The following is a 21,753-nucleotide window of genomic DNA, read 5'->3' as shown; positions in this document are numbered from 1 at the left end:
GAGATTGAGATGAGATGAGATCTTAGGAAGAAATGTTTTCTTCACAATGAGGGTGGGGAGGGCCTGGCCCAGGTTGCCCAGAGCAGGAGTGGCTGCCCCATCCCTGGAGGGGTTCAAGGCCAGGTTGGATGGGGCTTGGAGCCCCTGATCCAGTGGGAGGTGTCCCTGCCCATGGCAGGGGGTGGGACTGGATGGGCTTTGAGGTCCTTTCCAACCCAAACGATTCTGTGATAGCAGGAAACACTCAAAATCCTTACACAAACAGAGCATCCCAGATTTGCCAGTTAGCCCCAAATACAGAAATGTGGTGCTGGGCCCTGCTCTCCCACACCCTGTGGAGACATGGATCCTTCAACATAAACCCATAACAGCATCCCAAGGCAAGAGAGGAAGGGATAAAAACCCAAACAGCAGAAACGTGTTCAATTGAATCAAGAAGTATAAATCTCATTCGCTTTTAACAATTATTTGTGGGTTATAGCCTGCCCTGCTATTTATACCCCTAGATGATCTGGTTAATATAAACAACATATGTGGAACCAGATACGACATCGATCTAGATGAATACTAAGAGAAAAATTTCCTCCCAATGACAGGCAATCCAATACCCAGCTGGCTGAACACTGGCAGAAAAATTACCATTTAATGTAAAAACGATCAATCTTTATAAATTATCGATTTCAGGAACTGTCAGTCAAGGGAAGGAAGGTGAGAAGGGATGGTACAAACATGCTTTAGGAAGGCCTAACAGCTAAAGCCACAGGGAACACCAGCATTAGCCCAATGAAGGATGAAGCTGGATGTTCCCACATAAATTATTGCAGTTTCACCTCCAAACACCCACACGCGTGTGCGCTCCTTGGCCAGGGAGCCAGCCTACCCTTCCCAACCAGCTCCTGTGAGGACATCTCCCCACCTCACATCAGCAATCCCCATCTTTCAGTGGTCACAAACACCTCCAGTAAAGTGAATTTGTTGAAGTGGAAGACCTTGCTTAGCCTTGAAATTACAACCTGCCAGGTCACGGAGCAGGCTTTAGTGGGAGATAGTTTGCACCAATCCTTCCCACTAATGCTTGATACCCAACAAAGCTGTTGGCTTTCTCCACAGAACAAGTAGAAAACGAGGGAGCAGCACCGGTGATGTTCAGTGGAGAGATCCTCTCCACACATGGAGTCACCCTTCTAGTATAAAACCCTTGCTGGAGTTTTTCCCATTTCACTGGAAGAAAACCAAGCAGCTGGAATTTCACAGGTGTGATCTTGTTCCAGGGAAGAATTTTTCTGAGGAGTTAGTGGCAAGTTGGATGCAAGACCAGGAAAGAGAAGACTCCAAAAACTGAAGTGAACTTACTCAAATGTTTTCCCAACTTTTTTTGGCATGGAGAAGCTTGGCCTGGAGACTCCCAGTTCTAAAAATGTGTTGATCCTGGCAGAAGACTGTGCCAGCTTGCAGGGAGACGCAGCTGGAATTATTAAGTTAATAAAGCAGTTTCCACCTACATTATGAACATGGTTGTTTTTATATATTCGGGTTCTTGAAACAGCCCTTGCAACATCTCCTCTATCACTTCAGAAGGTAACAGTAAAGAAACAATCTAGAAAGAATGAGGAATGGGATGGGAAGGTCTAAAGAAGAGGAACACAAGGCTCCAGGAAGATCTTAGAGCAGCTTCCAATAAGGAAAGGGGCTCCAGAAGACCTGGGGAGGGGCTTTTGATCAGGGAGGGCATGGACAGGACGAGGGGGAATGGTTTGAAGCTGAAAGAGGGGAGATTGAGATGGGATCTTAGTGAGAAACATTTTACTCTGAGGGTGCGGAGGCCCTGGCCCAGGTTGCCCAGAGCAGTGGTGGCTGCCCCATCCCTGGAGGTGTTCAAGGCCAGGTTGGATGGGGCTTGGAGCCCCTGATCCAGTGGGAGGTGTCCCTGCCCATGGCAGGGGTGGAACTGGATGGGCTTTGAGGTCCCTTCCAACCCAAACTATTCCTTGATTCTACAGGGATCAGAGCACTCCAAAAGTAATTTGGAGGGAGACTAACAGCATCCACAGGCGAACGGCTAAAAAGGAGCACCACCTTCCATGCACTATGGTCATAACCACCTTCCTATTTGTAAAGAAAAGCAAAACCCAGGAAAACTGTCTTTCATAGCACCAACACCCAGCAAAACTCATGGCAGCTTTTGCGATTTTTACTTTGTATTTTCATATTTTCCCAGGGATCGGGGAGGAGGGGGCATGACAACGCTTCATGTTCTGCTTTTGAAAATAAGTATTTTATTTTCTTTTTAAACACTTTGCAAAGGAGTGGAATAATGAAGACATTTCAGGCTGTGGCTGCTCAGGAATGCCAAGGTACTGAAAACTATCATGCCCACAGAAGAGCTGGGGGAGTGAACAAGCCCTCCTACGCCAAAGGCAGCGAACAGACTTTGATTAAAATCACTGACGGAAGGGGATCCGAGCTCAGCTGCCCGAAAGACAGACCCAGATCAGGGAGCTCTCCCTCTGTCCCTGGTGTTTCCAGCTGATGGATGTAGAAGGCTGCTCTGAGCTTTTGTAGAAACATCTCTAAACTCCCCCAGCTACCTCCAGTGGAGGGCATCTGGCCAGCCTTCACTGCTTTTATTCCCTTTGCAATCCATCCCAGGAGACAATTTTCCTGCATAAACACCTCCACAAGCACACCTCTTAGGAATATTATTAAATAAAAGAAAAAAGGCAAACCTAAAGAAGATAACCCCACATAATATGTTCTCGACAGACTATGATAAGAGGCACAAGAAGTACTGAATTGCTCTTTGCAAGGGTTCTAAATCTTAAAACACAGCAGGAAAACGCAATTACAGGCGCAAAGCACCAGCACCATTGCAATGCAGCCCATCATCTTGGCTGGAGGGCTGCAGCTTGCCAAGGGCATTCAAACAGCAAACAATACTGCTGAGTTCCTAACAGGAATTCCTGGCAGCGGATGCCTCCGCAGCGGAAGCGTTTCTGGTTCAAATACTTCCTTTAGCACTGATAACACGCTCCTACCACTTGCAATACCAGGGCTTAACAGATAAGGAGAGGATCTTCCACGCACCGTAATCCAACCCTGTTCCGACAGGGAGTTATTTTTAGAAGGCAGCTACATAAATGCAAACACAGAGATACAGATACTGTGCTGTTTGAAGGGGGAAATGTGTGTCAAATGCAAGATTGCTGGTGTGATATGAATGTGCAGTGCAGATCTTTCTCCTCTTTAGCGAGGGGTTTTTCACCAAGCATGGAATATTATCTGGGAAGTGCAGAGTTGATCGGCTGTCCGTATGCCATTACCAGAACCTACTCAACCAAAAGATAATTCCTTCTTTCTTTTGAGTGAAGAACAAAGTCTTTATTTCTGGCAGGAAGCAAATACATTTACAGAACACCTAATCGCTATTTCTGTTTATATTAACGGCTCATAGCACTAAGTGAAGTAAAATCCCATTTATACCATCATTCCAATTTGTGTAACCCAGTAATATAGGGAGGCTGTAGAAATAGTGCAGTCCCTGGGTGCTACCAAGCCCTAAAAGGCACCAAGACTCAACTGCTGTGCTGAGACACTTCACAATTGCACGAGTGAGTTAACTTGAACAGCTCTAAGCTAAAACACAAATTGGAACCTGCAACCAAACCGGCGTGGGCTGAGCACCAAGCTCATGCATTGACCTTCAACTCAAACCAGTATCTGGAAGATGCTGCCCTGTTTATTGTGTCACATCAACTCTTTCCACGTTAGCTCAGCTATCTGCAGCACACGCACAGTGCTGAACAACCCTAAGAAGGATGCTTTTCCAACCAGCACATGCTGAAATCATGCTTGAATTTAACAAGCTGCCTTAGAAACGGATTGTGAACATATTATTTTAAGTTACATGGGGATGATTTAGGCTCCTAAATCATCTGGGACAATTTCACTTCTAAAGTTAAAAATTGTGGTGAGACTGGATATTAGACTGGATATTGGGAAACATTCTTCATCGAAAAGGTTGTCAAGTATTGGAGGACGCAGCACATGGAAGTGGTTGAGTCACCATCCCTGGAGGGATTGAAGAGAGAAGTAGATGTGATGCTTGGGGATATGGTTGAGGGGTGGCTTGGCAGTGATGGGTTAAGTGTTGGGCTTTTCCAACCTAAACGATTCTATGATTTTATGTGAGCCCTTCTGCTGCCACACAAGACCTGGAAGGGATGCTGAGGACCTCCCAATCCATTCCTCAGTGGTTAACTGAAGGCGAGTACACCCTCTACAGCAACACATCTGCAAGCAATGCTTGCTTTGTATAATAATGAATTGAGTTTTGACTTTCTAGAGAGGAGAGGCATCATAGGCAGACATTACCCAGGTCCTCTGGAAAGGCAGCAGAGCTCAAGAGAAAAGGAAGCCAGAAGAAACAACCTAATTGATGTCCCTCTCAGTTATGGTCGAGTAGCATCTCATTTGGGAGAGACAGACCACAGAGAGGCTCATCCAGTTCTGCTCCTGCTAACAGGACTCTTAAATGTTTATCCAAAGTTAGACTGAAATAAACCTATTATGCAGAACCTGGCTTGCCATGGTGAATTTAAGAACTGATGATGTAGCCTTGAAAAAGAAACGCAGAAATAAACGTAAGGTATTTCAGCAAAATACCAGTGAGTTTCTGACACCAATGCAATCTGTAACACCCTCTCCTCTCCTCTCTAGAAAGTCACATCCAGCTTTGATGCGAACTACTCTTGCCTGGTGACCCAGCAAATTCCTGTCGATGCTCCATGGGTCTTGCTGGCCAGATGCAGGTAAGGTTAAAACACATCCCTATTGAAAGCGGCATAGCAGAACATTTCCAAAGAGAAAATCATCTCCAAATGCACCTGGTTTTGTTAGCATGGTGCGAGGATAAGAACAAATCCTTTTTTATACATCTCAGAAGGCTAATTTAAAACCATCTCAGGAGGTGAAATGCCAAGATATTAATACCGATTGCACCATGAGACCGTATTATAAGTGACATCAACGTTACAAAACAACCTGAAATGTGGCCAGGCTGTTAATAGATAGCATTACACAATTCCTGACACAGCCAGATAATGCTGCATTTCTGCTATGCAAATTTTCAACAGTGAATAGATTTTGAACAGAGTTTACACCCACTGCTCCTCCGATGCAACTCAGTAATTCGCAATTAGGTGCCAAGCTGTCATTTACAAATCACTCCAACCCACTGCTATTTTCTAGTCTACCTTGCTAGCACAAAGGAGCCACCAACGAACGCTGCTGGATTGAAATGTATGAGCCCTACGTGAATCTTTAAGTCCGTAAATGAACAGTGCTACTGCTGTTATCAATAGTTTTCCTTTGTTTTGCCATTAATACTGGTCTTCTCCAACTAAGCAAATACTGAAATTTCCTACCCTTTCACATGTCAGGAGCACAGCTCCATTCTCAAAGTATTTTTATCCATATTACACAGTCATTACACTGAGGGAACCTATCAGAAATCTTGCTTAGAAAAAGGAATGGACCAGGGGCACGGAGCTGGTCTGATTCACTTTTTTTAAGCACATTTTGCTTTAGGTACTTGAATATTTAAGCGTGTACAGTTGTCCAGTGGTAGCACTGGTGGAAACAGGAATTGCCTTCCCCAACCCACAGACATTCACACTTTTATGATCGTCATCCAACATCTCCTGGTTTCACAACAGAGAAGCTGTGCAAGAAAATTGCTCAGGAGCATGACCAGGCGGAACAGCCCAAACCACTTGGTCTTCCTGAGCCACCCTTCCCCAGTTATTGGCTTGCAGTTGGTGATCAGTTTTCAGCTGAAAGAGGGGAGTTTGAGATAAAATCTTAGGAAGAAATGCCTTCCTATGTAGGTGAGGAGGCCCTGGCCCACGTTGTCCAGAGCAGTGGTGGCTGTCCCATCCCTGGAGGTGTTCAAGGCCAGGCTGGATGGGGCTTGGAGCCCCTGATCCAGTGACCCCATGGCAGGGGGTGGAACTGGATGGGCTTTGAGGTCTCTTCCAAATCATTCTACGATTCAATGACCTGTCAGTGCCAGAGGACAACTGACCAGGAGCACAGAAAACAATGACACCGCAGAAATGAATGGTAGGCAGCTCATGCTCCTGCTTGTGGAAACTTCCCACCAGGACATGCCTCAGGGTTGGTGGCAGAACAGCATGACAATAGTCTATAAAGAACATACCACCTGATTTTATTTCTCTCTCACAAACAAGAATCTCAGCACATCAACCCTACAGGTATGCCCTGCCATCCTTAAAACATTCCAAGAAATGCTTAAACCCAAAAAAGTATCATAGAATCATGGCATGGTTTTGGTCAGAAGGAACCTCAAAGTCCATCTGGCTTCAACCTCCCCTGCCATGGGCAGGGACACCTCCCACTGGATCAGAGTGCTCAAAATGCTTTAAATACTGCTGCCAGGCAAAGGCTGGGATCTCTCTCTTGCAAGTCATGCTGAATATCTCTGAACGATGGAAAGGAAAACTCAGAGGACCAAAAGCCATTTGCATGTACAGAAAACAGCTCAACACCTGCCCCAACATAAAACCTCCCTCTGAAATGACTCAAAAAATCAGTGGTGTCAACTCAGACAATTACCAGGAGACAAAACAGGGCTGTGGATTAGTCACACTACTCCTGTACAGAGAAACTGGAAATAAAGAAAGTCAGATTTGCTCCGGAAGCTGAAGGAGCGCTCCTGCCCGTGCCAGCCCATCTTCCAGAGGCTGAGCTCTCTGTGCTGCTGTCCCCTCAAGCTGCTGTTTTGTCTGACTCGCTGTGCCTTTGTGTGTGTGTGTCTGCCAAAGCCCATGCACCCTGCGCTCAGTAGAATGGACCTACTTAGAGCCACCGAGTGTGAATAATAGCAGATACGAGCCTTGAATAGAACTCAAACTCCCTCTCAGTAGGAATTTTACAGAGACAGAAAAAAACGGACGCGTAATTCTGCTTGCAAAACTGTCAAGTACGGGAACTTGAAAGGCTGTAAATAATTCACTCTCTATTACAGGAAATGTTTTACAAATGACAAGGTTGTAACCTCTTTTTTGGCTGCAATGCTGGCAGATGCTGGAGGCATTCCTGCCTCTCTAAGTGCAGAACAAGATGTGCCCTGCTCACGAGAAACCAGCAGCGATTCTTGGTTCCCAGCCCCCCCCAGCACCGTAAAACGCTTCTGCCTCCGTTTCTGATGGATGGATCACAAAGGAGTGAAGCCTGCACACTTCTAGAGATGCAACTTGGGCTGACTAGCAATTTCCTGTGCTCAGATGACACAGCTGCTGCAACGCACAATGCAGAGCTAAGAACACCAACAGAATGGATAAACTTGAATTATTTATATTTATATTCATACATTCACACAATTGTTTAAAAGATACACACACACAGAAGTTAAAAACACACACGCAGTTATTACAGATGGCTCAATAATGAATGTTTGATGTAGTTTAAAAACAGGGACATCAGTCACATTCAGAGGCAATAAAATCATGCCCAACCCCAAAGGGTGGCCACGTGGCTGAGGGCAGATTGGAGCCAACACAGGGAAGCAATTCCAAATAAAGAGACTCTGTTCCTTTAACTTCTTATCACTAAACGTTTTGCAACAAACTCAAGGAGCCTTAAGGGAGGTCCCTCTGCGCCCTCCCCTCCAGGTCAGTTGGCAGCCAAACAAAATAATGCTTTGTATATAAAAGAAACCTGAAACTCACCTGGATGTTGCCAAAGTCCACGTTTTCATAATGGAAATGTGCACATTCAGCCATCTTCGGGAAATGGCCCTTGGTAAAGGATAACCTGAAGCACATCAAAAGCACCCCATAAGACATCCAAGTCACCGAAACAAGGCTCAGCACCCAGCACCGTTACAAAATGCAGTGACCAATACAAAACAATGACGACTTTCTCATCCTAAAGCCAAGCGATCAGAGGGGTTTGCTGATGTGATGCACCAAAACCACGGGGAAAGGAACTGAGTGAGAAAGGAGAATTGCAAAGTGCCTTTTATCATCGCGTCCTTAAAGAACTGCGTGGGATTTCATCCACACCAAAGCCCACATCTCTACAAAACGGTGCAGGGAGAAGCCGCTCTACCTTTACAAACACATTTTCGCAGTGCAAATAAACAGCCTGACACGAAACACATAGGAAAGTAGAACTTTACCTGTGAAAGGCATCACAGCCCATCAGTCCCGGGTTGATGTATCTGAGGGTGCAGAACAAATGCTATTTATCCTTTGCCTTTTTAAAAGTCAAAAGTGAGGCATAATTATTCCCAAGTGTCTCCAGCTACAACGGTGGCTGACAGGGAGCTCCTCTGGCTCTGCAACGGGCTCTTGCTTCTGCTGAAGCTATTATAGACTCCTATAGATATTTCTGGTGGCGAGCCAATGAGATTGTCATTATCTAACTCTCTCTTCCCACGGGAATGTAAGTGGGAAGTGAGATGCAGCATCTGGCTGCTCAGCACTAGAACAAAGAGCCATTCCCCTTCCAGCATCCGAGCACTAAGGAGAAGTGTTCTGAAAGCACGGATCAATCAGTATTGGGGAGCTCTGGTCCTCGAGTCAGCAGTCTCAAAGACAAGCCAAGTCATATTGATTACTTGTGATCCTTTTGTGCGTTAGAGGTTTGAAACCTTAGCTGCAAGCATAATAAGTTGGATTACATTCTCTGGGAGAGAGTAAGAGAGAAAGAGAGTGTAATCCACTAAAAAAACCACATTCTGGGAGAGTAGAGAAGAAAAAAAAATCCTAAAATATAAAAAATTGTGCAAAACTCTTCTGAATAAAACATACAAGGCCAAATGAAAAATAAAAAGAGAGAAAATAGCAAATAAAAACTAGATCTAGGCGACTCACTTGTGCTGGTTTAACTTCTAAGAGCATGGGAAGACAGCGAGAAGGATCTCATTTATACATGTCTTAGGCTTCTGTTTAGGTTTGTTTATATATATGTTCTTTGGTTTTTTGGGTTTTTTTTTTAAATTAATACGTTTGATGGAGAAATCACAAAAAAATTAAAAACAGAGTAACAGTGAGTAATGCTGACAAACTTTGCTTCTATAGCCAGAAACAGGTGAGAGTGCCAAAAAAAAAACCTCTCATGCCCCCTGTTTTAGACTACATTAGCGATAATTTACTTCATTTTGCATGGATTTGGGTTGCTTAGGTGAAGTTACTGTCAGAATTCATTGCCAAATGCCCCAGCCGCACTGCAGCACAACAGCTAAAACCCACCATAGCAAAGCCCAGCAGAGAGAGAAAAGTCAAAGAACACTGCTCTTACTTTTTCACATTCTTCACTTTCATACTTGCTGTGCTGCCACAGGTCCGGAGCGGCAGCTCCCCTGGAATGTCAGGGATATCTGCGCCTCTTGCCTGCAAGAAAGAAGAAAGAAAAAGCAAGGAATTTAAAATCATAGAATCATAGAATCACCAGGTTGGAAAAGACCCATCGGATCATCGAGTCCAACCAATGTGACTGCATGCTACGGACTGGTGCCTGCTGAGCCGGAGCCTACGTATTTTTACATATACAGAATCACAGAATGGTTTGAGTTGGAAGGGACCTCAAAGCCCATCCTGTTCCACCCCTGCCATGGTCAGGGACACCTCCCACTGGATCAGGGGCTCCAAGTCCCATCCAACCTGGCCTTCAACCACTGCGCTCAGGCAAATTCCTGTTGTTCCCAGCACTGCCCTTGGAACTGGGATGCTGCAGCTATTGTCTGTGAGCAACCCCCACAACACTACTCAACAAAGGTGACACCAAGGACACTCACCCCCGAGATGCACCTCTCAGAGCCTGAACATCACACTGCTTTGACCCCACTGTCCACAGCCATACAGAACACGCACTCCCTTTCACCAAAGAAAACAACAATATCCATATGTTTAAGTAAATCCATCCTGGGTAAGAGACTGTTCCTACGCACAATTACTCCAGTATCTAACAGGACACTTGAATGTTGAACTTCACAGAGACTCTAAGAGGATCACCAATGTAATAAACCGTACAAGTCTTTTACATAAGAAAATAACTAATTATAGTAATAAATGTGTGATTCCTGTAAGCTGCTTTCAGGCAAAGTTGGATGTGCTTACCTTAATTCTCTAAGGAACAGAATTTCTGTTGGAAGAAAATTAATATTTCTCTTCCATGAGAGGTAGAAGCTGGTGGGATATAAAATGGATACACAAATTCGACTGAACAACGCGGGCTTCAAGCCAGTTCGCAGCAGTGGGTAGAGACCACCCTGGATTGAACGCAAAGTGGCGTAGGCAACGCTCACACCTCCAGGAGACTGAAATGCCAGCACCTCTCTCTGAAAAAAAGCTGTATTATCCTCTTTTCCCAATTGAGCGATGTCCAAATGGTGCTGGAAGGAGATACCCATCTCTCCCATTTCCAACAAAAAGGCTGCGTTCATTTAAATGGACAAAGAGACACAATACAATAATTATTGTGGTCGCTTCTCCAGCTAGATTTGCACTCTTTGGACTCTGCTGCAGAACAACTGTCTCTCACAGATGAGGAACAAGAGCAGAACAGTGATCCTGTCTAAGCTACAGCCTTTAGTATGAGGAAATAGCACAAGAAAACACTTGGTGAATGGATAGATAAGTAAGTAAGAAGCTTATCAGCATTTTAGAAACCATACTACTCCAAAATGAACCGCAGCTACTTCCCACTTAACCCAAAAGACACATGACTACAAAAGAACACACTTTATTAACCACTAGCCTGTACCTGTTTTGATCCAAAACCTGGCATGCAAAATGCCACCCTAGATTACCCTTCTCTCCAAACACAAACCGAACGCTCCAAATGAGATTTGTCATCTTTTGTGCTTTGTGCCACAGTAATTTAATTTTAAAAATCATTTTGAAACAGTTGACTTATTTCCATCTGCAATTAGCTAGCCAGCTCCTCACCTCCCTCTTTTCTATGCTTTGCTGTTCTGTGGAAACCTCGTAATTGCATAGCAAATCTGTTTATGCAAATTATTTAGTCCAATTGTCACAGCTTACTGTCACTGCTGCACCAATCTGCTTTGGTTTGAAACCTGGTAAACAAATTAGGGCTCGATCCAGAAGGCCATCTATTGATTTACCAGATACTCAGTCCTCTTCCATTTCAGCGGAAAGCTTTTGAGCAACATCACTCCACTGGTCTCGTCCGAAAGAAGATACTCCCCTACCAAATGTCCACTCAAAACTACACTTGTATCAGCAGCAGTTAGGACAAATATTTAAGAACTTCAGTGCTTTATAACCGATACCTCCACTGATCTCAAGGCAGATCCCACAGACACGTTTGCTCTACGAAGAAGCGTGACCAGCAGGTTGAGGGAGGAGATTCTCCCCAGGTACTCTGCTCTGGTGAGACCTCACCTGAAGCTCTGTGTCCAGCTCTGGAGTCCTCAGCACAGAAAGGAGATGGAGCTGTTGGAGCAAGTCCAGAGGAGGCCATGGAGATGATCTGAGTGCTGGAGCATCTCCTGTACGAGGACAGGCTGGGAGAGCTGGGGTTGTTCAGCCTGGAGAAGAAAAGGCTGCAGGGAGACCTTAGAACAGCTTCCAGTCCTCAAAGGGGCTCCAGGAAAGCTGGGGAGGGGCTCTTGACCAGGGAGGGCAGGGAGAAGATGAGGGGGAATAGTTTTCAGCTGCAAGAGGGGAGATTGAGATGAGATCTTAGGGAGAAATGTTTTGCTGTGAGAGTGGGGATGACCTGGCCCAAGCTGTGCAGAGAAATTGTGGCTGCCTCATCCCTGGAGGTGTTCAAGGCCAGGTTGGATGGGGCTTGGAGGCCCTGATCCAGCGGGAGGTGTCCCTGCCCGTGGCAGGGGGTGGAACAGGGTGGGCTTTGAGGTCCCTTCCAACCCAAACCATTCCATTGTTTTATGATTCTCAGCAATTTGGGAGGAACGCCTTTGTGTTCCACTCCCCGATGCATGGTCATTCCACTTCTAAATCATCGCAGCCCTTGACTGGGGAGGTACCAGGAAGAACCCTGAAGCACCTATATAACTTGTGCAATTTTCAGTAGTTGCTGCCAAAGTCCCTGGGAATCAGAGAGCTCTCAAAAATCAGTGTATCCAGCTTTAAGCACCCAAGCTTGAACTTCCTAGTCTTTATATTTATAGACCTGATTTGGAACACTTCAGCGTTGTGCTTTCCAGCACACAAACCCTTAGTCATATGTAATTTCTATCTAACAACTCCACTGGATAATACAAAAGGATTTTCTCCTAAAAAGTCTCATTGCATTTATCTGAAAACATGTCAACCTGTCTCCCTCACACCCAGAAATGTAACCCACTTTGAAAATACACATAAAATTGAAGAAAACAGTCCAGTGAACACGACGTGATGAAGTTCCCCCCTTGGTATCCTCAGTAGGGAAGAGTGAACCTGTGCAAAACCCACAGTTCTCCTCTTCCTCCTGCCACAGGCTTACACTGGGATGCACAAGAAAAGAAGAAACCATGGAATCCCATCAAGCTCCAGCAATTCCATAACAGGCAAATTTGTTTTCCACAATACTGCTGTAAAAACATATACAGGAACTGATACAAGGCAAGACTTGAGAGGTCAGCATGTACCCAGGCTACTGAATTCAAGGATTTCTCAAGGCAGAAATTTACTTTTCTCCAAGATTACCACAAAGCAAGGATACCTATCAAACAGGTGATGACATTTAAGCATCTTCCTATCATCAGTCTTCAACCAAAACCAGTTTGGAGGGACCAGATTGCTCTGGATTCCTTCAGCACATGGCCTCATTTCTAAAACTGGCAGAGATGATTAAAAACGCTCGCTGGTTTCCATGACAGTCTTTCCTTTACATCATCTTCATTTCCCATCAATTTTCTTCAAGGGGAGGAATAAAAAAAAAAAAACCAAACACAACAAAACCCTCCATAACTTTACCCCAAAACCCAAGCTTTGTTATTTTACTTCTTCCCTGATGAAGAGCAGAGGACAGAGATGTTTCGGTTAAAGCCATTACTCTGTGGTGGGTAACAGTCTACTGAACCTGAGCAAGAGGATGCCCTGCAGGGGCCAAGACGCACAGTTTGGTCTCTGCGGTGGGTGTTCATGCACAAGGACAGCAGCAGCTACTCCAAATCTTGAGCACCAGGTAGCTACACAAAGCTGGCTCAGCATTTGCTTCTTTGCAAGGTTAAAAAGGAACGGTCCCATCAGGTAAATGTCTCCATTAGAATCACAGAATCATAGAATAACCAGGTTGGAAGAGATCCACCGGATCATCGAGTCCAACAAGCATCACCCCGCTCAAGAGTTTGCCTGAAGCACAATGGAAGAAGAAACAGGGTTCACCACAGCTTCATACTCCACAGCCACAGTCATACTCCAGAGAAAGGAAGCTCTACTCTTACTTTATATCAAGAGTAACAGCCATCCTAGTTCCCCGCAATAAATAAATCAATAAAGCGAAGGAAAAATGCCTTCATTAAACTGAGAGTCAGCACGCCAGAGCTACCTCAAATACCCCCAAAGGAAAGGTCCCAGCTCGGCAGCATTTATCCCTAAAAGGATTACAATGTCCCCGAGCACAGGAGGGTTGTAACTGGGTCACTTTTTGAATGGAAGACAAGCGTGGGAATTGATGAAGACACAAAATTCATCCAAAAAGCATCAGTGCCAGTACGATGGAAATGCAAGTATTTGCCAAGGGCTTCCTATCACCATGTCCCACTGATTCATTTAGGGGATGCAAATGAGTGTCCCAAGTATTTTATACAGGTTGTTTGTGTCACTTTAACATATTACAGCTACATTTTCCAGAGCTGCTTAAGACATTTAGACACATTTAAAACACAGAAGCAATTGCATCTGGTTTACATGCCCAGGCCTGACAAGCTCAACTTAAACAAAAAATATCTCCCCATTACGCTGCAGCCGTTCTACCAAAGCACACAAACTAAAACCAAATACCCCCTCTAACTCTGCTTATGCAAACTGGTCGTGTTCAAAATTGATATCCCTGCTATTCGCAGCAGGCTCAGCAGAGCGCAGCACCAGCACGTTCGATAACACTAGAAGGAGGCAAAGCTGCAGAGCAGGCTAGGCTCCTGGGTACCCATCTCTAACACTCAGCAAGGAGGAAGCCATGGGAGAAATTGCAACTTTGAGTGTGTGCAGGCTCCAACATTTTCCATTGACAGCGACCCAAGGCACAGCGTGCAAAGAAACAGCTCCAAAATCCAACAGAAACGCACAAAGATGCTTTGCAGAATGAGAAACCGCTTGAACGTTTTATTGCTTTTTAATTGAAGTCATCACTTAGCTCCCTACCTACTGCAAATGTCTTGACCCCCGTGGCAAAGATATAAAGGAAAAACCTTTCCGAGGTGCCAAAGGAGAGCTGCAGGGCTGCCTTGTGTGCAGGCAGAGCTCAGGGCCAGAACGGCTGGAGTAATTAGAGGCAGCATTGCCTTTTTAATTTAGCTCTCAATCTGGGATTGGGGAATGCAGGTGAACACTGACCTCGTCAGGGATGCTGTTAAAACCTCATGGCAAATAAGAAATGTAACAGAGAAAAGACAGTGAAAGAGTGACAAGTGCTTCCAGCAGGGAAACTCTGAATACTAGCTCTGCACATTCTTCACCCCACGGGTAAGAAATCTGCATTCAATAAAGAAGATACTTCAGTGTGTAACATTTTTTCGAGTTTAGGACTTTTAATTCCATTTTCCACATTCCCTGTCAATGCTGAACTGTTCTAGCCAGCACTCACTGCATGGCACGGGTAGCAGGGAATTCTTCTCTCTCAGAAGACCACACAGGACGTGTTTCTTCTGCTCCCAGCTTCTCCCCTCCAAAGGGGGGAAAGAAGAAAAAGGAAAAAAGCTTTCAAGCACTGCCATGAGCTGGCGAACGAAGGCAAACCTCTCATTCCTGAGACTTAACAGAGGAGTTAGTCCAGAGCATCCATTTACCAGAGTTTAAAGGATCTGCCTAGAATGAACAAAGAGCAATTTCTTAACTATTCATCTGCTGTGTTTTCAAATAAAGGTCTCTATCTCACAGCTACGTGGGTAAAACCCTCTCCAGCTCATGTATAAAACAATGGATTCAGAGAATCATAGAACGGTTTGGGTTGGAAGGGACCTTAAAGCCCATCCAGTTCCAATCCCCTGCCCTGGGCAGGGACACCTCCCACTGGATCAGGGGCTCCAAGCCCCATCCAACCTGGCCTTGAACCCCTCCAGGGATGGGGCAGCCACCACTGCTCTGGGCAACCTGGGCCAGTAATTCACTAAGTGGAATCCAAGACACGGAGCACAGAGCATGGCAGCTGCGTGAACTTCCTTAGGCAGCATTATTTCCCTCTGGACTCGGCACTGGTAAGACCGCTCCTTGAATCCTGGGGTCAGTTCTGGGCCCCTCACCACAAGAAGGATGTTGAGGCTCTGGAGCGAGTCCAGACAAGAGCAACGAAGCTGGTGAGGGGGCTGGAGAACAGGCCTTATGAGGAACGGCTGAGAGAGCTGGGGGTGTTTAGCCTGGAGAAGAGGAGGCTGAGGGGAGACCTCATTGCTCTCTCCAACTACCTGAGAGGAGGTTGTGGAGAGGAGAGAGCTGGGCTCTTCTCTCAAGGGACAGGACGAGACGGAATGGCCTCAAGCTCCACCAGGGGAGGTTCAGGCTGGACATCAGGGAAAAGTTTTTCACGGAAAGGGTCATTGGGCACTGGCAGAGGCTGCCCAGGGAGGGGGTTGAGTCACCTTCCCTGGAGGGGTTTAAGGGACGGGTGGACGAGGTGCTAAGGGACATGGTTTAGTGACTGATGGGAATGGTTGGACTCGATCCGGTGGGTCTTTTCCAACCTGGTGATTCTGTGATTGTCACTGTGACCAGAATTCACCTCTGGAAAGCAGGCTGGGTTCCTGTCATGACAAGTTTTCCGCAGAGAAGCTTAAAGGAACGCCTGGACTCACACGGCTTCACTGAAGACAAATCAAATGCACCCAAAGGACAGGGGTTATTTCCAGCCAAACACTCCCACACTTGTATTTTCTTTCATTTGGTTTAGAGACAAAAATGGATGCACTGAGCTAAGAGGAATGGTCAGCAACCAAGGACAACGTTAGCATGATAACTACCTGACAGCTTTAAATTTGGACCTGACATTGCTACGTGAAGGCGCGGTGAGATGCTCCATTGCCATTCAGGAGGATCCCACCCCAGAAGCTGCAGCGGTACAGTCCCAAGCCCCACACAATAGTGTGCTGCCAGTGGAAAGTACTTGCTTTAAGAACACAAATCCCACATAAAATATGCGTGGGAAAGGCAGCAGGGTTGAGTCCTTTCTCTGTACAGCCTACAAAATAAATTAGAGGAAAAAGCCACAGAAAACAGAGCATCCAATGAGCACAGGACTCCCAATTCCAGCTCCTTGCTGGCTAAAAAGAAACCCCCCCAAATCCCAGACCCAGTGCGATGCTTGTTGTTTCTCAAAGAGAGGAGGAGATCCTAACCACGGCTGTTATAAAAGGACAAGTGCAGCTCTGGGTTGTTACAGTAGAAAGCAATTTCTCATCACACAAAGAACTACAGAGAGGAATTCCTGCCTGCATCGAGCAAACACCCTTCTGTCAAGTCTCTGGCCATATTCAGCAATTATGCAAATAACGAGGTTGCGTTATAGGTATAAATTGGCTTAGAAACTGAAGAATTTTCCCAATTCAGTAGAAGAAAGACCAGGAAGGCGGAAAAAAACAGCAGCCTGACATTTAACCCCAATATCCAAGTCAGTGGAGCTAACACGAATTGGTATTTATGCGTGAAAGCCAACCTGGACTCAGCTTTTTGTTTATAAAGAGGCTGTTTCCAACACCACGAAACACAAAACCGGTATGCGATATACCCATTTTCCAAGCCCTTCTAATAACACAGTAATGTGAAGAATGTCTCTACTTGTAACATGCAATTTATACCATAAGCTGTCCATAACGTCCTGAACAACAGACTGAAGGAAACGGCTCGTTCAAGGGTTACCCAGGAGAGCCTGTGATCACACCCTGCGCTGGCTAAGCTGCTGCAGCGGCCTCCAGCTCCAGCTGCTGGTCCTGAACCAGGGCAGCGTCCCTGAAATCCACCTTCCCAACCAATCGTCCCAAAAGCCTGCGCAGCCTGCATGAGCCAGTCCTCTGGACCAGGGCAGGGACACACGCTGGCACACCCGAGGGGTGCTACAGACTAGGAGAAGTTTGGTTGGAAAGCTGCCTGGAGGAGAAAGACCTGGGGGTGTTGGTTGACAGCGACTGAACATGAGCCAGCAGTGGCCCAGGTGGCCAAGAAGGTCAACGGCATCTTGAGAATGGCCTCAAGCTCTGCCAGGGGAGGTTTAGGCTGGACATTAGGAAAAAAATTCTTCACAGAAAGGGTGATTGGGCACTGGCAGAGGCTGCCCAGGGAGGGGGTTGAGTCACCTTCCCTGGAGGGGTTTAAGGGACAGGTGGACGAAGTGCTGAGGGACGTGGTTTAGTGATTGATGGGAATGGTTGGACTCCATGATCTGGTGGGTCTCTTCCAACCTGGTGATTCTGTGATTCTGTGTGACTCTCCAGGAATGGCTGATGGCACTCTGGCAAGGTCAGAGCCAGACACGATGTAGCAGCAGGAACTGTGGGAAGGGCTTTCCACACCACTGGTCAGCAGAACTGGGCACCAAGAACATGGATTCTGTGGAAGCTGATGGTGATTCTCCAAAAATGTTTCACTGCACTCAAAATTATTAGGTAAAACCAAGGGATTTTTTTTCCCTGAATACAGAATCACAGAATCACAGAATAACCAAGTTGGAAGAGACCCACCGGATCATCGAGTCCAACCATTCCTATCAAACACTAAACCATGTCCCTCAGTGCCTTGTCCACCCATCCCTTAATCAATATTTCAGAAAAAATAAAAAAGAGCCTGAGACATAAAACCAAAACCACATGCACAGAGAAAAACTCGTAACAAATTAAGAAGACATTCCTACCCACACACAACGCTGTAATGCGCCAGAACACCTATTTGGATTAAAAACCATGGGCACTCAGCCAGCCACATACAAATAAAGGGAAAAAGCTGTGCCACGAAGCAAGAACCAGCACTTAAACCTTCTGATTGTGCAACCATACCAAAGAGCGATCTAAGACGGTTTTCAGCTGAAAGTATCAGCTTGGAGTAGAAGCCAAAGATCAAATCTAGAACACGGAGACCCTAAAACTTCCTTCTCACTCCTTCAAACAACAGGCACTGTTAGCCCAGGGGCTCAGTTTCGGGAGAACCTGGCTTGAAAAGGTGAAGCCAATTTTTTAAATTCCCATCCCAATCCTTCAGCCCCAGGCTACTCTCTCCCACTTCCTCTGAATGCAGCTAGAGCAGTTTTAGTGGCAGCAGTAGAGTCCCTGAAACAACCCTGGATAAGAAGGAAAGGTACGCTGAACTTCTTTGGGGGATTATATTTAAATGAGATTAGCTGAGCGATTCACTTCCCAACTCCATCCCGGAACCACTCTCACCATTCTTGTCCTGAGACAGGTATCACGGGAGCAGCCCAGAAGGCCAACCATGTCCAGGGCTATATAAGAAGAAGTGTGGCCAGCAGGATGAAGGAGGGAATTCTGACCCTCTGTTCCTCTCTTGTGAGACCTCATCTGGAGTATCACATCGAGTTCTGGAATCCTCAACAAGAGAAGGAGATGGAGCTGCTGGAACAGGTCCAGAGGAGACTACGAGGATGGTTAGGGTGCTGGAGCACCTTCCATACAAGGACAGGCTGAGAGAGTTGGGGTTGTTCAGTCTGGAGAAGAGAAGGCTTCAAGGAGAACTTTGAGTGACCTTCCGGTACCTGAAGGGGCTGCAGGAAAGCTGGGGAGGGGCTGTTCACAAAGGCTTGGAGTGACAGAACGAGGGGCAATGGGGATAAACTAGAGAGGGGCAGATTTAGACTAGACATTAGGAAGAATTTTTTCACAATGAGGGTGGGGAGGCCCTGGCCCAGGTTGCCCAGAGCAGTGGTGGCTGCCCCATCCCTGGAGGTGTCCAAGGCCAGGTTGGATGGGGCTTGGAGCCCCTGATCCAGTGGGAGGTGTCCCTGCCCATGGCAGGGGTGGGACTGGATAATCTTTAAGGTCCCTTCCAACCCAAACTATTCTATGATTCTAATCAAAGACAGAAGCTTCCTAAAGCACATTTCTGCAATGGAGAAGCCTGGTGTACTCTGAGCCCACCGGAGACCACATTGAGTCCCACATGGATACCACAGAGCTGATAAACTTGCTGACATTATAGAGAACAGCACTGATTTTCAGCCATAAAGCCTGCAGACCAACTCTGAGACTCCTTTCCTTTCCTGGATAGTCTGTCTTATTCTTAAGCAGCTGCTACTGGGAAAAGTGGTGGACAGGTAAATAAATTATAAGTTTTATCTCCCAAATGAGTACCTTTCAAACCAATGTGGCGTTCCTTATACTACAGCAACAAAACATGCGTAAAGAGAGGTCATCTTTGAAGGAAGAGAGGCAGAGGGTCAGGACAATGTAATCCAGCCTTCAGAGCTCAGCTCCTGCTGCCTTTCAGAACTCGCAAGAGTGAATAACCTGAACCAATTCCAGCAGCATCACCAGCACCAACCATCAGAGCAGCAGCATCTTGCTGTCACCAACAAGCAGCTTCTCTGAGCAATGGGAGAAACTTATTAGAGATACTGAGATATGAAACCGTCTGAAATTGAACCAAAAACTCTGAATTTCTTGGAATTTAGGTTACAGAGTGGTCACTAACAGCCTCAGCAGCTGCCACGTAGCTGCGCCGATACCCGACTCACTGCTGAGCCCGGTGGTTTACTCGCAGAAAGATAAACAGGCACTTGGCTCCCTGATGCCTCAGCAAACCCAGCCCTGAGTGCCTGATGCACATTAATGTGTGTTTGTGCCCACCTACGCTCATGCAATTTGGCAGAGGGCTACTGGAAGCATTCAAAAATTAGCCATTACCCTCCAGCGCCATCGTTATCTTTTTAATTGCCATTATCCCCTACCATGATAAAAGAAGAAATACTAGTGGTGATGTGGAAACACAGGACCCAGACATTTCACTTAAGAAGACATTGCATTTACTGATGTAGATTGGATTCACTTTAAATAGAGAGAGATGCAGAATGCAAAAGCAGAGCAAACTAAAAGAGGGGATCCCGAAACAATAAGCTTTATTGATCCAGCTTTGGCAAACTCAAAATCATTCCTTCTTTGCTTATGTTGCACATACATAGATTTTAAAATAGAAATTCAGGAAATATAGAGTTTTTTCTCCTGGATCAACACTGACTGCAGGCTGCACCTACTGTAAGACAGTAAACGTAACTCGGAACAACTGCTTCTATAGCATCGCCAGTGAAAATTAAATGATTGCTATAAATTAATACTTACTGCCAAAAATACAGTATCCATTCTGGTTTAATTGAACTCATTTAATTGGCAAACCCAAATGGAAGCCAATGTGCCAATTAAGTGATTGTCCCAGTTTTCAAAGATTCTCAGGGAGAAGCTCCACGCTGGGAGTCAGTCTGCAAAATAAAAACGGCTCTAACCGAGAGGAGAGGGAGCGAAAGAACCACACACAACAATATGATACCTTGCCAAAAGCTTAACAGAGGAAAAAACACTTGATTCATGCAGCAATAACAAGGAAAACAAGTTCTGTGAATTGAAAATGCAATATAGGTCACTGGTGCAATGACAGAGCAGAATTGTTTTGACCAAATTATTATTACAGCCCGATGACTGCGTGGTGGGCACGGAACATTATCTCCTATCAGTGCCTCTCTGTCCACACTCCGGAATCCCATTTCTATCCCATCGTTATCTGTGTCACAGATGGTGCCCTGTGACCTCTCTGCTGCACAGCGACTCACATCAAAGTGCCGCCGGGTGCCAGGCAGAGGAGACACGCTGCCGCTTCTGCGAGATGGACAGGACTTACCAACCCAGTCAACAGCCTGGGAGCCTTCATCAGCAGAAAAGTGACCTCCAATCTCTAAGGGAACAGCTGCCACAGCATTTCAGAAACTCAACGACTCCCAAGACTCAAAGCCAGCAGCCAGGTGCGGCAGGATGCAGGTGAAGATGTATATCAAGTCCATTCCAACTGAATTTTCCAGGGCATTCAAAAAAACAGACAAAACCAGAATTTCAGCTTCCTATCTACTCAAACTTTGCCTTGTCCCAGACAGCTTAGAACTTTAGGCTTTTAAAAAGTAGCTACAGGTAGACATTCAGAGTTCGGCAGCATTATTTCTTCCAAAGAAGTCTAGAGCCTGTAACCCACCTGTGAACAAGATCAGCCCAACAAAACTTGTGGCTTATAATCAGACACCCATCTGGTGTTGCTTCACATGCATAAACAGCATTAAAAGCAGTAACTCACAGAAATAAAAAGTCCAAAATGTCAGTTTTTACATGTTAAAGGGTATTATATTTACATCTTGCAATTGCTGAAATGAGAGCATTTCAGTAAATCACCTTTTTGGCCATCACCGCAGTTGGCAGGGCCAAGCAAGTCACCACTCTGCCTTCTTTTTCAGAACATGCCACAGCCCCTGGAAGCGTTCATGTATGCTTGGGTCAGGACTGACACACTCAGAAACCTGCCTGATGATTTCTGAATAAAAAAACCCAAACAAAAATAATATAAA

General features: G+C 45.8%; 1 protein-coding gene across 3 annotated transcripts in view; it reads right to left on the bottom strand.

The window, feature by feature from the left end:
- Positions 1–21,753, bottom strand: part of ARHGAP32 (Rho GTPase activating protein 32) — a 197,952-nt gene that overhangs the window by 138,631 nt on the left and 37,568 nt on the right. For 2 of the 3 annotated variants that reach the window (XM_069876457.1, XM_069876459.1), the window contains exons 3-5: positions 9,325–9,416; positions 8,201–8,242; positions 7,749–7,833 (exon numbers count right to left, since the gene is read on the bottom strand). In XM_069876457.1, the coding sequence (XP_069732558.1) occupies positions 7,749–7,833; positions 8,201–8,242; positions 9,325–9,416 (219 nt within the window). The remainder of the gene's footprint in view (positions 1–7,748; positions 7,834–8,200; positions 8,243–9,324; positions 9,417–21,753) is intronic. The other variant, XM_069876458.1, reaches the window with a different exon arrangement.

This window comes from Phaenicophaeus curvirostris, chromosome 25, assembly GCF_032191515.1.
Source record: "Phaenicophaeus curvirostris isolate KB17595 chromosome 25, BPBGC_Pcur_1.0, whole genome shotgun sequence".
Lineage (NCBI taxonomy): Eukaryota > Metazoa > Chordata > Aves > Cuculiformes > Cuculidae > Phaenicophaeus > Phaenicophaeus curvirostris.
The sequence above is the reverse complement of the archived record's forward strand: the minus strand, read 5'-3'. Positions and strand labels throughout refer to the sequence as shown.